At 28.6% G+C, this 16,462-nt stretch overlaps 1 protein-coding gene and 2 long non-coding RNA genes across 6 annotated transcripts in view; 2 read left to right on the plus strand and 1 right to left on the minus strand.

Annotated features, from left to right (window-relative positions):
* The window catches only part of LOC130672262 (receptor-type guanylate cyclase gcy-28-like), a 205,751-nt gene that overhangs the window by 126,973 nt on the left and 62,316 nt on the right, over positions 1-16,462 (minus strand). For 2 of the 4 annotated variants that reach the window (XM_057476715.1, XM_057476714.1), the window contains exon 2: positions 3,355-3,750. The exons of the other annotated variants lie outside the window; for them this stretch is intronic. In XM_057476715.1, coding sequence (XP_057332698.1) covers positions 3,355-3,750 — 396 coding nt within the window. The remainder of the gene's footprint in view (positions 1-3,354; positions 3,751-16,462) is intronic. 4 annotated transcript variants of the gene reach the window in all.
* On the plus strand, positions 5,974-8,493 carry LOC130672272 (uncharacterized). The gene is made up of 4 exons (XR_008990672.1): positions 5,974-6,282; positions 6,362-6,539; positions 8,106-8,151; positions 8,238-8,493. It is a non-coding gene; the product is annotated as an uncharacterized LOC130672272 (long non-coding RNA).
* On the plus strand, positions 13,298-16,039 carry LOC130672270 (uncharacterized). Its single transcript, XR_008990670.1, has 3 exons — positions 13,298-13,433; positions 13,518-13,757; positions 15,781-16,039. It is a non-coding gene; the product is annotated as an uncharacterized LOC130672270 (long non-coding RNA).

Below are 16,462 nucleotides of genomic sequence, written 5' to 3' on the forward strand. Positions count from 1 at the left end.
TATATATATATATATATATTAGGGTGGCGCAAAAAAACCGACTATTTTTTTTTTTTCAATCTCGCATGAAAATTTGTTGGTTTACGATGTTTTAAGAAGCCTCTCCACAAATCAGCTCGATAAAAAATTTTTAAGAGGTCGCTCACGAATTTTGAAAATATCGAAAATGATCGAAAGTAGGATTTTTATTTAAAAAATTTTTTTTTTCTCGTGGCAGCAATAGTTTATATTTGTAAAATCATGACTATGCTGAAAATTTCAGCCCAAAATATAAATATTTAAACGGCGCTCAAGAATTTCGAATATTAACTGATAATATGTAATTAATAGTTTGAATTAGTTTTTATAACTCAATTGTTGTCATTTCACTTAAATATAACTTTTGCATACCCAAAAATATACAGAACAGTCTTAAACAATGAAATTCGGTCAGTTTTGAATAAGCGAAAAAACCTACAAATTGAATTAAAAAATAAAAAAGTATGTAAATAACTCATTATTTCTATTTCTCGGGTTATATTTCCATTCATTGTCATGCAAATTGATGGTGAAAAAATCGAGAAGCTTTATTATTAATATTTAAGGGTCGCTCAAAAACGTCCAAGAGACTGCGCTCGGAAACATTCAAAATTCTTGAGCGCCGTTTAAATATTTAAATTTTGGGCTGAAATTTTCAGCATAGTCATGATTTTACAAATATAAACTATTGCTGCCACGAGAAAAAAAAAATTTTTTTAATAAAAATCCTACTTTCGATCATTTTCGATATTTTCAAAATTCGTGAGCGACCTCTTAAAAATTTTTTATCGAGCTGATTTGTGGAGAGGCTTCTTAAAACATCGTAAACCAACAAATTTTCATGCGAGATTGAAAAAAAAAAAATAGTCGGTTTTTTTGCGCCACCCTAATATATATATATATATATAAACTTTTGAACCAATGGTATGTTTGGAACCTACCCGATGAATTATGACAGATTATGGCAAAATTCTTTGAAAATTTCACCATGAGGACAAATGCAAAAGATAGATTTCTATGAAATCTACTAAGAAGTACTTCAAGTCTATGGAGATCTAATTTTTTTCATAATTTTGATCTATGGATCTGTAATGATTTACGTAGATCGTGGCTAAAAAATAGCATCTTATCGTATTGAGAAAAAAATATTCGAGATCTAACGAGATTTAATTAAATCTAGTCGAGTCTATTTTTTTCCAGATCTATTAAGATCTAAGATATAAAATTAAAAAAAAAAAACAAATTTCACATGATTTCAAAATATCGTCAAGATCGAATATTTTAACTTCTACTATTTGATAATTTGACTTTTTTTCTTAAAGGTTGATTTGAGTAGATCATAGATCTGCGCAGATATAAATAATGACTAAAATTAGATTTATGTAGATCTGTAGTATTTTTTTCCGCAATAGTGAAAATTCAAAATTTTTTTAGACCTCGGAAAAATATTTTAGATCCGTGTAAATTTCCATGAATTTGAATACATCCAAAATTAAATAAAAATATTTCACGATTTCAAATCTTGTTTGAAAATAAAAATTTCGAATTTTGACTATTTGATAATTTGGATTTTTCAAAATTGATCTGATTAGATCATAGATCTAGATAATAAAAAAAAATTAAATTTACGTTATTGTTTTGTCAAATATAATTTTTTGTATAAATTATTTGTCGCAGTAGTTGAAATATAAAAAGTTACGGTTTAATAGAGTTTTAAAAATACAAATGTCAGGTCGGTTGTTACGAATAAAATTTAATAATTGATTGTAAAATCTTATATTTTTATCCGTAACCTTTCCTATCTGTCTTTTATTCCCCAGAGCAGACAGATATATTTTTAAATGGCAAGATAGAAGTGCTGAAATTTAAAATAAAATACTGCGAGTGGTAGTGCAGAAGGATAAAATAATAAAAAACATTCATTGATAATATGAGTAGTGAAAAAAGATAAAATGCATCCATAAATTTAAACATTTCGATATTTTATATTTCCCTCAACTTTTAATTTTATTTTTAACTTTTGTGACGAGACGTTGAGAGCTTTCTTTTGTACAATTTCAAATAATTGCAACGTTTTTTTCTTTATTGGATGATTGAGTTATCTTTATTTTTATGTCAATAAAAGAAAAATTTGAGATATCTATAGCGCAGTCAAACGCTCTTAATAATTCAAATTTATTTCAGACCCAAGTAAAAATTTTTGGCCAAAAAAAGGCTGAAATTGCGCCGAAACCATAGAATTTTATTCAGAGAGACTTAAATTCACCCGAAATTTCGCTGAAACCGTAGAATTTTATTGGAAAAGGTCGAAAGTTGACCAAAAAAACTCCGAAATTTTATTACTTTTAGAAAACAGTCCGAAAATTGGCCAATAAATGAGTCAGCGTTTTTTTACATTTTTTTTAAGCCTAATTATCAACCGAGTGAGTTTCCAGCCTTGTGTTCACAACCTGAGCCTTTTTCCGGCCATTTTTCGGCCAAGAAAAAATTTTATTATTGTAACTTGAAATTTTTTTACCCGGGAGTTGTTAATTTTAATTTTTTTTACTCAAGTGTCTCAGAATAATTAATCAGAAATAATTAATATATTAAGCAATTATAATCATTTTAAATAAATGATATTATGAAATTTTATTACAAAATATTGAAGAGTGCAACGATCGATTAAGATATTGAAATATTGATATTAATTAATTATTCATTTTTTATAAATTTAAATATCAATGTATGAAACGTTAAATTTTTTATAACACAAGTCACGTTAAATTTTTTTAAATAAAACCGCCAATTTTTATGTAATGGCAGCCAGTTATTTTGTAGCCACCATTTTATAGTCACCGCGGCCATGTTGTACGGACTCGTTAGAAGAAGCAGACAGTAAGAAATAGTATGATAGACAAAAAAAAATACGTCAGTGAACTGTCAATCGGATTATTTTATGCTATCGAATTTTCCTGTCTATCAAAAGATAAGAATCTGCAGACCTAGCGGCGTTAAAAATAAAAAAAGAATTTAACTTTTTGACATTTAGGTCACGTGACAGGTCACCAATTCAAAATAGCCTAGAGTTGTTAATTAAAATGTCCTCATTTGATCTATATTTTGTCAACTAAAGAAACGATTAAATGCGAACGAATCTGTGAAAAATTTTTAAGCGAAAGTAAACGACTGCTTCGCGCTTGAGGTGTGCAAAATTAATAAAATTAAAAGAATTTAATAAAAAGACCGTTGTCGGCCTTCTGAAATAATGAAATAAATAATCAAGACTTTTTATAAAATCTTGACCCATAAGTTAATTTTTCAAGGTAATGGAACGGATGCTGAAAAAATACTTACTCCGGGCAGATTGGGAGACAAATTTAAGTAGATTCCGGTAGTCATTGATGTTGTTGGTCTCTTGATCGAAGCTTTTGTGTACAGACGTCTTGTTGAGTGCTGAAAATACCGCGCTGAGAGTAAAATGACACTCGGAATGCCCTTTGCTACTCTCCATTGCGTGATTGTGGTAAATAAGAGCTGCCGTTGTCCAACCAAAACTGTGGAGTATGTGACGCAAGGCTTCGCCAACAAGACGATGCGAGCCCATCATGCGGGTCAATGTTGGATAATGTTCACCCTTGTGTAGAAATGCGTCCGCTTGACCGCCGGTTGTCAATACGGGGATTCCCCATACTCCGGCGTATCGTGACACAGGGGCGATGGCATAGTCACATACGGGTCCCAAAAATGCATCTACATTTTTTTACACCAAATATTGATTTTTTTTCCATTTGGTAGATTTTAATGGGGAATATATAAATGAAATAAAATAAATAAACGAGAAAATACTTGTATGCAAATTTAAATTGAGGGTGATAGCTGTCTATGTATGCAAATAAATATATTTATATATATATTGTTAAAGCCATCAGGATAAATTGTTAAAAGTAGAGTGAGATGTTTGTTCGACTACTATTTTTATTTTCATTTGATTTTTGTTTTCAAACTCTCGTTAATTTGAGGTTCAATCCATGTACTGGTAAAAAAAAATCCTCATAAAATAGATCAGTTGAACTGATAAACGAAATATGCTTTCAATCTTTTAATTATAATAATTAATTAGTATAAATTTGATCTATTGATAAAATTTTTATACTGGTTATTATAATTTTGTATGTCACACACGTATATTTGATATATTATTTGTCTATCTAGTACTTGAAGACTTGATACATTAAATCTTACCAACTATAGTATCCAAAAAACTGTGAATCACTTATTTGAATATTTATTAATTGATAAGGATCACAATTTTTGTACCATTATCTATAATTTAAGTCAATAACATCAGTAACCAAGTCGACAAATTCATAAATTAATGTAAAATTATTTTTAATAATTTATCACACGAAAAAAAGAGCAGTTGAAAAATTGTTCATATCTGAGTATTTATTACAGTTTCATATAGTAGTAAAGCGCTCCGACTCTGAAACTGTAAAAATTACATTTTTTATACAGGCATATCAAATATTACAGTTTCAAACTCGATTCAAAATGATTTAAAGATTTAATTAACTAAAACTACATTTTAAACTGTAAAATTTGCTGCTTAAAATTGTATTAATTTTATTACAATAACAAATTTCTAAAATTGCAGTTTAAGCTTTAATGTTTGAAGATTTTTGACCCGAAGGCCTTGTTCACTATAAAAACTGTAATTTTTCAACTGCACGGAAAGAAAATTATGGCAGCGGTTCCCATAATTCTGTAAAATTTTTTCCTATACCATCATAGGAATTACGACCATAAATTATGGGAGCGGTTCCTATAATTATAGGAATGTTTCCCATGATTATAGGAATAGTTCCTATAATTATGGGAATGATACCCATAACACTATAGGAATGATTCCTATAATTATAGGAATGGTTCCTATAATTTATAGGAATACATACCCATAACACTATAGGAATGGTTCCTATAATTATAGGAATGGTTCCTATAATTTATAGGAATACTTTCTATAATATTATAGGAACCATTCCCATAATATTATGGGAATGGTTCCTATAATAGTATGGGAACTATTCCCATAATATTATGGGAATGGTTCCCATATTATCATGAAAAAATTAATTTAAGGAAGTGTGGTAATCACTTCTACAATACACAGAAATATTATTAAACATAAAAACAAAAATTCAAACATTGAAAAAAAAAATCGTATTTGGCAAAAAAACATTAAAATTTTTAACAAGAATTTTTTGTCAGCACAAAACATTCAAGAAAATTCAAATTTTGGAAAATCTCTACACTATTGTGCAATAAAAAAATTTTATGATATTTTAGGGATGGTTCCCATAATATTATAGGAACCATTCCCATAATGGTAGGGGAACTATTCTCATACTATTATGGGGATGGTTCCCATAATATATGGGAACCATTCCTATAGTAGTATAGGTACTATTCCCATACTATTATGGGAACCATTCCCATAATGCATAGGAAAACTTCCCATAATTTTCTTTCCGTGTGCTCTTTTTTCCGTGCACAAGTGAAATAAAAATTTTTAAAGATAAAATCTGATATTCGAACATAATTAAATAACCCGAAAAATTACGAATCGACTAGTGATATTCTATTCAATTTAATTCAAACTTTACACAAAAAAATAAAATTCTTTTGCGCAATAAATTTTTTGCATTCTGAAATGAAACAAAAAATTTTCTTAGAACTATAAAAAATTTCTTGTATCAAGAAACTTTTCCTCACACCAAAAATGTAGTTGACCCCACTTCCAAACAATTACCAAAATTTTTTCTTGCCTCAAAAAATTTTCCTCGCACCAAAAATTTTTTCTTGCACCAAAACATTTTTTGGAACAAGTAAAAATATTCTTGGGTTGAGTAAAAAATTTTGCGCCAAGAAATTCTTCTTTTCTGAGTACTTGTTAAGATATGATTTGAAATTGTTCTTTGTTATAAGCAGGTGTAATTCTTTGTTTGAATAACTTAAGGAAAATGAGTTTAACAATAAAATGTGAAACAATGGATATTAAAATCGTATCAATACTGGGGCATTTACCTGAGATAAATGTGACGATAGCAACATGTGTTGTTTTTAAAATTGTCGCAAAGAAAATATCCTAATGAATAGAACAATGAAGTACAACAATACGTCCTTACCTCAAAACAAAAACAAAAGGTAGTATAAATACTGTTAATTTGAATGGGAAAATCATTACACTCTCGAGGATTCCACCTTAAGCGGAACAGTAATACCGTAAGTAGTAAAAAAAAAAAAAAATAAAAGTAGTAGTTATTGTTAACTAATGGATTATTTTTTTATTTTTAAACTATAGAAAAAACTACGAAAATGCGTTTCCAATTTTTCTTTTTGATCTTGGCTATCTTCGCTGTCTATCAAGCAGCTAGTTGCCATACTGGAGGAGGTGATGGCTGTTCCAAAAAGTCATGTGCTCCTAAATGTAGCCCTCCTCCAAGAGCTCCCAGTTGCTCAGGCGGTTGCGATGATTCTGGGTAAGTTACTTTTATTACTAACTAATTAATGAGTGATAAAAAAGTGGTCAAGCGCGCTGTTCAAAGGCCCAAATAAATCTCCCACTAAGTATTTCGGTATCGATAAGGGCCATAAAAAAAGAAAAAATTCAAAATGAACTGTACTGAGAAAAAAATAAGTTTTGTAAAAATAATATTTTCTTGAGTTGTAAATCAATGAAAATTATTGGAATTATTGACTACAGAGTTAACTTGCAGACTAGTTTTTTCAACAGAAGAAAATAGAAATTCATTCAATTTAAGAAAAAAAAAACACAAGATCGGTATTTTTTCTAACTAAACTCAATTTTCTCCTGTTACGAAAATAATTTTGAATAATAATTTACGAGCATAATTTTCTTTAAGAAGGAAATTTCATATTTTCTCGGTGTGAAATATTTAAAATCAAGTCGCGACTTTATACACTGTATTAAATCGGGAGTGAAGTCGGAGTGATTGCAGATTTTATTTAAATCTGAATTCACTCCGTCATTCGGAATTCAGGAGTTTTAGAAAAAATCACTCCGCATACAGAGTTCATTTTTCCAGCGGAGTGATCTCAGAGTGATCTGAATTTTATTTCACTCCAATTCGGAGCTTTAACATTAAAATAAACTTCCCTTCGGAGTTAATTTGACTCTCAGGGGATTAAATAAATAAACAGTCATCTGCTCCGTATTCGATCCGAATTCTCTCCAGATTTAATCCGCGTTCGCAAATTTTTTACAGTGTATATAATTATTACCGAATTTAAATACATCATTTTTTTGACTACGGCCATGCCAATTATACGGCTAACATTCAGTAGGCGGCAATAAAAAAAAAATAATAATGAGAAGACAAAATTTGAAACTTTCAAAGAACAAAAATTCAAATCCCCGTGTAAAAAAAATTGTTGAAAAAAGGTTAAAAAAGTGTTGACTATTTTAAACTTCAAAACTTGACACAATGACGAACTTTTTTCAAACGATTTTCAAACTTCTAAAAATGCACAGAAAAAAAAAATGGACTTAATACTACAAATTAACATTTTTCAGTACACAATTCGTTCAGAAAAAACGGATTTCGAACTATTTTTGACCATTTTTCGTTCTATCTTATCTTAATAATATTAGGACATTTATGATTTTTTCCCGGAATTTTCAAAAGTTTAAAGAACGTTCAAAAAAAGTTCGTCGTTGTGTCACGTTTTGAAGTTTAGACTAGTAAACACTTTTTTAATCTTTTTTTAACAATTTTTTTTACACGGGTCTTATGTTAATTTATCTGATTATTGAACAAGAGAATTTTGAAAAGTGATCTATCGTATCAAAATTTGAACTATATGTACTAAGAATAAGATCATATAGCAGAAATAATTAAATCTATCGAGATATGATCAAGACCAAATTTCATATCTGACCAGATTCCGTCAGATCTAATCTGTTTTTGAAGCGAAATATGTATTAGAGTATATTCACATGGTCGAGCTGATTTTGACGTAAGAAAGTCAGTGGAAAATTTCAAAGCGAGTCGAGTAAACAAAAAATGTATTTATTATTTTTTCAGACACTCGATCAAGGCTGGCGCTGCTCTCGGAATCAGCTTTTAGGGCGTAAGAAAAAATTTTTTTTTCAATAGTTATTTATCAATTAATATTGCCGCCTATATTTATAATCGTTTTTATTTATTATAATGTAGAAGCTCTAAAAAACATGCGGTCCAAATAAAAACAGCCGATGAGAACGACGCGATGGATTTATGAATCATCGTGTGTAATGAAATGAAATCCTACAAGATTTTCTCATCTATCAGTCCATCTACCGCAGCTCATATCAAGATATTAAATTTTTCTAACCGAAGATTTTTTTACATTCGCGGGAAATATATTTTTTTGTAATATTCAAATTCATATATGAAATAAAAATCAGCAAAAATTTATATTTATATTTACATATTTTTTTTTTTTCCTCAACTAATTTTAAGTAAATTTGAATTTTTCGACGCCGGCATTTTTGAACAATATTATGATTGAAAACTTTCATAAATTTAAAATAATAAATTTTTTCTTTTTTATTATTTCAAAGCTCAATTTTTTTTTTAATATTTTTTCGAAAGTTATTAAAAAAACGTGTAACTCAAAATAAATATTAATCAATATCATAATATAAATGTAATGTATGTAAGCAAGTACACGTTGCGAATCGTCTGTTTTGACAAGTGCGCTGCTTCTCATTTAAAAATGTCTTAATCACTTTATGCACACTTTAAGATGTGTTAATTTACATGGACTTTTATGAAAAAAAACAATTTGACGGCTTAAAATTTTTTAAAAAAATTCCAGACTGCTTGAGTGGAAAAATACTAATGCCATTAAAATTATTTGCACTTATAATGTAGTTTTAGAGTAAATATAATGACATGATAATCTAAAAATAAAGAATATTGTCATTAAAATATGATGAATTATGATGATCATGAACAGATGTTCTGTAAACTATGAGCTCCACAATTAATGCCACATAAATACTTTCAAATAATTAAAAGTTTAAAATTTAATAAATAAGTATTTCAGTCGTAGCTTAATAATTTATGGCGTCCTTGAGTCAAAATTTTGATTGAAGAATATCTTAATGACAGTAAGAAATTTATTTGCGTCTCTTAAGTGTGTTTGGTATACAGCCCATTTCACAACTGATGCACTGAAGCATCTCTTCATTTCAAAGTTGAGCTCATAATTACTAAAGCACTTTTGTTTTTCATCATCACAATAACAATATTCTTTATCTTAATATTATATACGCGTATTGCTACAATAACATTATAATGTTTTTTCATCTGAGTATATTCAATGTACGCACATCCAATTAAAAAAATAAACAGAATACGTTTATAAATATATACATATTAGACTGGGCCAAAAAAAAAAAACAATTTTTTTTTTTTTACGATACTGTGAAAATATTTATCATGATGACAAAAAAAAACTATCGTGCAAGTTTGAGCCCTTAATATTAATATTAAGAGCTGCATCATCGCAATTTTTGATTTTCTTTTAATGGGCGGGTTTTTGTCTCATAACTCTCAAACAATCAAGATAAACGAAATTGACTTAAATACATTTCTTGTAGGAAATTAAATGCTCTACAAAAAAGGTCTGATTGAAATTTTCCGTCAGATGAACCAATTCCTTATAATCATGCTTTGAACATTGATATGATTTTACAATTTGATTGTTCAACTTTGAAATTTTGTAATTAATGTAAAAATCAGTTTCCGAATGAAAGCCGGAAATTATTTCCAATAATCTCGAAGGAAATTGAATGCTCTACAAAAAATGTCTCTTAACAATTTTTGCTAAATTCACTCCTTTAAAAGTTATTCAAGGTTGAAGTTAACTAAAAAAAAACATCAAAACCTTGAATAACTTTTAAAGGAGTGAATTTAGCAAAAAATGTTAGAAGGCATTTTTTGTAGAGCATTTAATTTTCTTTGAGACTATTCATCAGCTTTCATTCGAAAACTGATTTTTACATTAATTACAAAATTTCAAAGTTGAACAATCAAATTGTAAAATCATACCAATGTTCAAGGCGTAATTATAAGGAATCGGTTCATCTGACGGAAAATTTAAATCAGACCTTTTTAGTAGAGCATTCAATTTCCTACACACTGTTAAAAATAATTTGAAAATTACAATACAAAAGACATTGAATTTTCATAACTAGATATTTGAATTGTATTTTCAATAAAAAAAGCTTCAAATTTAATATACGTAATTTAATAATCAAGCTGGTATTTAAAATTAAGATAAAAAATATGAATTTTAATAAACGTACTTAAAATTTATACTTGTTTTTTGAATTTTCAAACCAAGTTTTGAAAATTCTAAGCCATATTGAATTTTAATTATTCCATTTGAAATTTCATAATACTTATTTGAAAATTCAAATGCTTGTATATGAAATTTCTGCGCGTGACGTGCTGCGCGTTCAGTAATCAAGGATTGTGTATAGTGAAATATATAATATCGTGTGAGTAATGTGAGCGATGTACATCAGACTTTATTATTGTTAAGTTTTTCATTCCTTAATAATAAAAAGTTAATAAAACTTGTGACTGAACTGAACATCATTGACAGTATGATCAATTATAAAATGATACAGTGTTAAATGTGATATACACTGTTAAAATAATTGTTTGAATTTTCAAAACATACAATTGTGTTTGAAATTTCATTGTAACGATCGTATAGAATTTAAAATACACGCTTTTGAATTTTCAAATGAACGCTTCAGATTTTCAAATACATTTATTTAAAAATTAAAAAGAAAGTATTTGAAAATTCAAAAAAAAGTATTTGAATATTAAAAAACTTGTATTTGAAAATTCAAAAAGAAGTATTTGAAAATCCAAAAAGAAGTATTTGAAAATCCAAAGTGTTAATTTGAAAATTCAAAACCATGTATTTTAAATTCTATATGAAATTAGTAATGAAATTTCAAGCACAAATGTATGTGTTTATTGCGTTATATACAATGTTTTGAAAATTCAAACAATTTTTTTAACAGTGCAAGAAATGTATCCAAGTCAATTTCGTTTATCTTGATTGTTTGAGAGTTATGAGACAAAAACCCGCCCATTAAAAGAAAATCAAAAATTGCGATGATACAGCTCTTAATATTAATATTAAGGGCTCAAACTTGCACGATAGTTTTTTTTTGTCATCATGATTAATATTTTCACAGTGTCGTAAAAAAAAAAAATGTTGTTTTTTTTGGCCCAGTCTATTACATATATATATGCTGTTATTATTATAGTAAAAAAAAAACGCTAAAATTATTAAAAAACGATCTAATAAAATTAGTTTTCAGAATTTTCTGTATCACATGAAAAATTTTCAAATTAAATCCAAAATGAATTCAAGGTGGATGCGTAGTAATTGATTTCATATTTATGTAATTTCCTTGTAAAATTCACTCCGAAGCCGAGTTTATTTTAACCCTGGAGAGACACACGTCAAAAAGTTACGTAAGATTCGCATATGAATAATTTATATCCGGCGATATTTTCAAAGCATAATAGATTTGGTGATCGAAATGATCAAATGCAACTAATTCGTTTTTAATCGGTAGTTCAAGACTCCAGATCGGAGTAGACGCAAATCAAAATAAGATCCTGATTGCTCCGAAATCACTCCGCTGACAAAATTCCCTATTTACTCCATCCCATACAAAAAAAAGAATCGACCCATTACTGGGTCGTGAATGGCTGCCAATTTTCAAGCATCGGCCGAAGATCGGCTAAATATCGGATGATAACGGTATGCAAAGCATGGCAGTCGCAAGCATTGGCCAATCATCGGCCAAAGCTTGGTATCAAGAGCACTCGATCAAACCGTTGGCCAACGAACGGCGGATAATTGTGCGCCGTTTTTATAAGCAAAAAGACGGCTGCCAATGATTCACCATGCTCGGGCCAGTTAGCCATTTATTGACCAATCATTGCAAACCAGGCATTGGCCGATCTATGGGAAAATTTCGAAGCTCGGCGGCTTTGTATGGGATATGCGAAGTGATTTTCTTTAAAAACTCCGAAACTCAGAGCAATGGAGTGAATTTGAATTTACATAAAATCTAGATTCACTCCGAGTTGAAACCAAATTTCTTACAGAGTAAGTTTTGACTTTATATGCAGACGTAAAAAATTTTCGGAGAACGCGGACTAAATTCCTCGAAATAAAATTTACTCCGAAGCGAAGTTTATTTTAATGTTAAAACTTCGAATCGGAGTCAAGTAAAATTCAGATCACTCCGAAATCACTCTACTGAAAAAACAAACTCCCTATTGACCCCGTATGCGGATTAATTTTTTTTTTACTCCGGAACTCCGAGTAAAAATCCGTAATCACTCCGAATTCACTCCCGATTTTTTACAGCGTAGAGAAAATGAGGATTAAAAATCTACTAATTTTTATTCAGCTGCCAACCAAACTTGAAATAGGCCGATATGAGTCTCAAAAAAATTTTATGCTTCACAATAATTATTACAATATTATTGAAACATATCGATAATTCGAGTCAAAAAAATTCGTTCCAAAAAGATTACAAAAAAGTTCGACATGTGGAAATTCTGTACTTGAGACGGAGTAGAACTTCGAGTGAAACTTTTGTAATTTTGACAGTAAAAAGAAAAGTTTACCTAGGATCTTGTGATCGAAATTTGGATAAAAAAAGAACCTTTTTAACGGTTGATTTTTTTTTACATGTATAAATCCATCAAAAGATGAAAGAAAATCAACAGAACATAAGATAAAATAAAAAAAGGTCTTAGATCCTTTACATTACTAATTATTAACAAACCATCGTAAATATGTCAAACAATTACTGTCATCACTCAAAACAACGTCTTGATTTGTTTTGACGCACCGATCTAACGATTGATTGCATCCACCCAAACCTTTTCCTATGCTCGAATTCCAACAAATAGTTCATCTAAATTCAAATTATAATGCCAATATTGAGTAAATTTCCTTTTTTGAAACTCGGATAAATGAAAATTATTGTTTTCATTAAGCAGAAGCTATATATTATCATTAAGATAACTCGAGGAAAATGAGTTTATTAATAAAACTGTAAACAATTGATACTAAAACAGATTGGAAAACTGGGTCGATTATTTTATATAACAATTACAATAGTATATTAATGCAGTTGCGATAACACAATACTTATTGTTTTTTATATTGACGTATGAATAATATTTTTAAAAAGAGAACAATGAGATACAACAACATATCGTCACATAAGAAAATGAAAGGCAGTATAAATACTACAAACTCCAATCGGAAAATCATCACAATCTCAATACTTACACCTTGACCGATATATTGATACCGTAAGTAATAATGATCGGGAAAAAATTTGAATAGTTTTTATTGTTAATCAATTTTTTTTTTCTCAATTTTTTTATCAATTGTAGAAAAAAATATCAAAATGCAATTCCAATTTTTCTTGTTGATCTTGGCTATCATGGCTGTCTGTGTATCAGCTGGTTGCGGATCAAGTAGTTGTAGTGGTAGTGGAAGTACTGTTGGACTGGTTCCAGGACTGCTTGGTCAATTACTTAATCAACCCTCTTCATCTTCATCTTCATCAGGCTGCAAAACTTGTTAAGATAGTTGCAGCTCTAAAAACTCTTTTGCCGGTAGTAAAAATATGGGTAAGTAGCTTTGATTATTAATAAATATATGAATTTTTGAAAAAGAAGCTTTGAAAATGTTAAAATTCCACCATCAAACGCTCACGTGATAATTGAATAGATAAATTTAAATTAAGAAATTATTAATACGGAAAAAATGATTACAATCTAGTAAGATTTGATTAGACTTATTAGGATTCAACATTTTCAAATTTAAGATCGACATTGATCTTAGTAGGTCTGATTAAATCTAATAAGACATACAGATCTTAGATCTAAAATTTTTGTAAATTTTTTCTAAAAGGCCCTGAAATCTCTTTTAAAATTGACAATTTTCACTTCTTCAAGTTTTGTGACTACCCTTATTTTAGCTGAAGATCTACATAGATCATCGATCTATGGAATGAAAAAAATTACATCTGATTAAAACGCCGGATTTAGATCGCCGTAAATTTAAATTATTTTTTTCGGGAGTTTATTGAAGATATTTAGACAATAATTTTGTTTTCTATCTAAGTCTATTAGTTGAAAATTTTATTCATGTAATTTATGCCCGAAAAATACGCCGTTAAATGACTAAAGTCAGTCTCATGAAATTCTATATTAAAATACAGTCGTTTCCAATTGTTCAAAGCGTGATTTATTATATATTAAATCACTTCTTTTTTAAATTAAATACCGAAACTTTAGTAAAATGGGTCGAGTACATCCCCGTGTAAAAAAAATTTTTGTTCATAATGAATTTAGATCTGAATTTCATGACGAAACTCAGAACGTGACAAAAATATGACTTTCATCATGAATTTACTCCAACTTTTAGTCTAGTAAATCAGTACCAATTATAAAATTAATTTATTACGTCTTTGAATTGGACTTGAGATGACTTCGATAGAAACTTGACTGAATTTTTACTGAATTAAACCTTTTGTCAAATTTATCGATTCAGAAATTACCAATAAATTTCTTCTATCAAGTACTTGATTGACGTAAATCAGTTTCGACTGTAAAATTAATTTAGTGAATGAACTTTGGATCACTTGGATTTTAAGTTTTACTGTCATAATTTTGACGTGATTAAAGTTCTTGATACAAATTCATGATGAAAGTCATATTTGTGTCACGATCTGAGTTTCGAGATGAAATTTATATTTAAATTCATTATGAAGAATAATTTTTTTACACGGGTCCCTACTCAATGATTTAAATTCCTAACTAATCTATTACCTCTGTCTTGTATGACGTCACTTTAATTTAGCATCATCGTTAACATAACCAAAATTTCTAGACTGCACATGCGCGTTCAATAAATCAGCGCGCGCATGTATAGATCAATGCAACGTCAGCTGAATTTTATAACCTTACATATCTCTATTAATTTATATGACGCATCACCAAAACTGACGTTTTTTTTTGTTGAATTAAATTTTGTTAAGTGAATACTATTAAACAAATTTCCCCGGTGGAAAATTTTCGGAATTTTCTCTGCAAAACTCAGTTCTAAAGTTCTAAAGACTTTTTCAAAGTTCTAAATACTTTTTCAGCGTTTTTCAGAGAAAAGTCCGAAAAAATCCCACCAGGGTATCCAATTTCATAAAGTATAAATACTTTTCAATAATAATAAAGTAAATTATTTTATATAACTCTGACTGCATGACGCTGCCTTTAGACATTTAATGGCGTTTTTCTTCACGCATTCATTACATAACCTATTATATACATCTAGTGACATGGAGTATTATAGTTACGTCTGCAAAAGAATGAGCTTTTCTCTCATTACTTGACTATGATGAAGTTCATGAGTTTGTACTAACGCGCATGCGCAGTAACGGCTTAATTGTAGAAAAATGGTGGGAGAAAAGATCATTCTTTTACGGAATCGACTATACTCTTGTTTGACGGACGAGTGGGTAAAGACCCGTTGCCTCAAAAGTGAGACTATAATACCGATACCACATGATGTATAAAATACTATTTTTAAACCATATATTATTGGCTAATGTTGTCATTCAGATTTTATAATCGATTGTGTTTTTTTATGCTAAAGGTAGGAGTTTTTTGAACTTGCAGTCCAAATCATAACAACTGATAAGAAACAGAATGGATTTGAATAATTTATATGATGAAATTAATATACACCAGCTCGCTTCATTTATCAATCTACCACTCAAACCGCTCATTTTAATGATTTTAATTATTATAGCTTAAGAAAATTTTAAATACGCAAGAAAATTAAATTTTTTTGTAAAATTTAAATTCATATATATGGAATAAATAAATATTTTATATCTATATATATATACATATTTATGATTGTATTTTTTTTACCTCAACTAATAAGTTTAAGTACATTTAATTTTTTGACGCGTAAGTTTTTCCAAAATATATTTTCTAATAGCTGACATCGATATTGAAGTCAAAATTAACGAATATTTGTAATATAAATTGGCAATATATATTTGAATAGAGTAAATTGAATTATTCATTTTGATTCTAGAGTCGAATTTTACAATCACCAACGGAAGAAACATTATGCTTAATATATAACAATATTTTTCGTAACAAAAATTATTTTTTTTTATTTAAGTACTTGAAATGCCTAAATTACAGCTACAGCAAAAATACTAGTGATATTTTGTTCGAATATATATGAAAAATATTTTCATCTGAATATTAGAAAGGAACAAAGAACTATAATTTTAAATTTTTATTGAATAATTCAAAAAATA

Source organism: Microplitis mediator, chromosome 7 (genome assembly GCF_029852145.1).
Source record: "Microplitis mediator isolate UGA2020A chromosome 7, iyMicMedi2.1, whole genome shotgun sequence".
In the NCBI taxonomy this organism is placed as follows: Eukaryota; Metazoa; Arthropoda; class Insecta; order Hymenoptera; family Braconidae; genus Microplitis; species Microplitis mediator.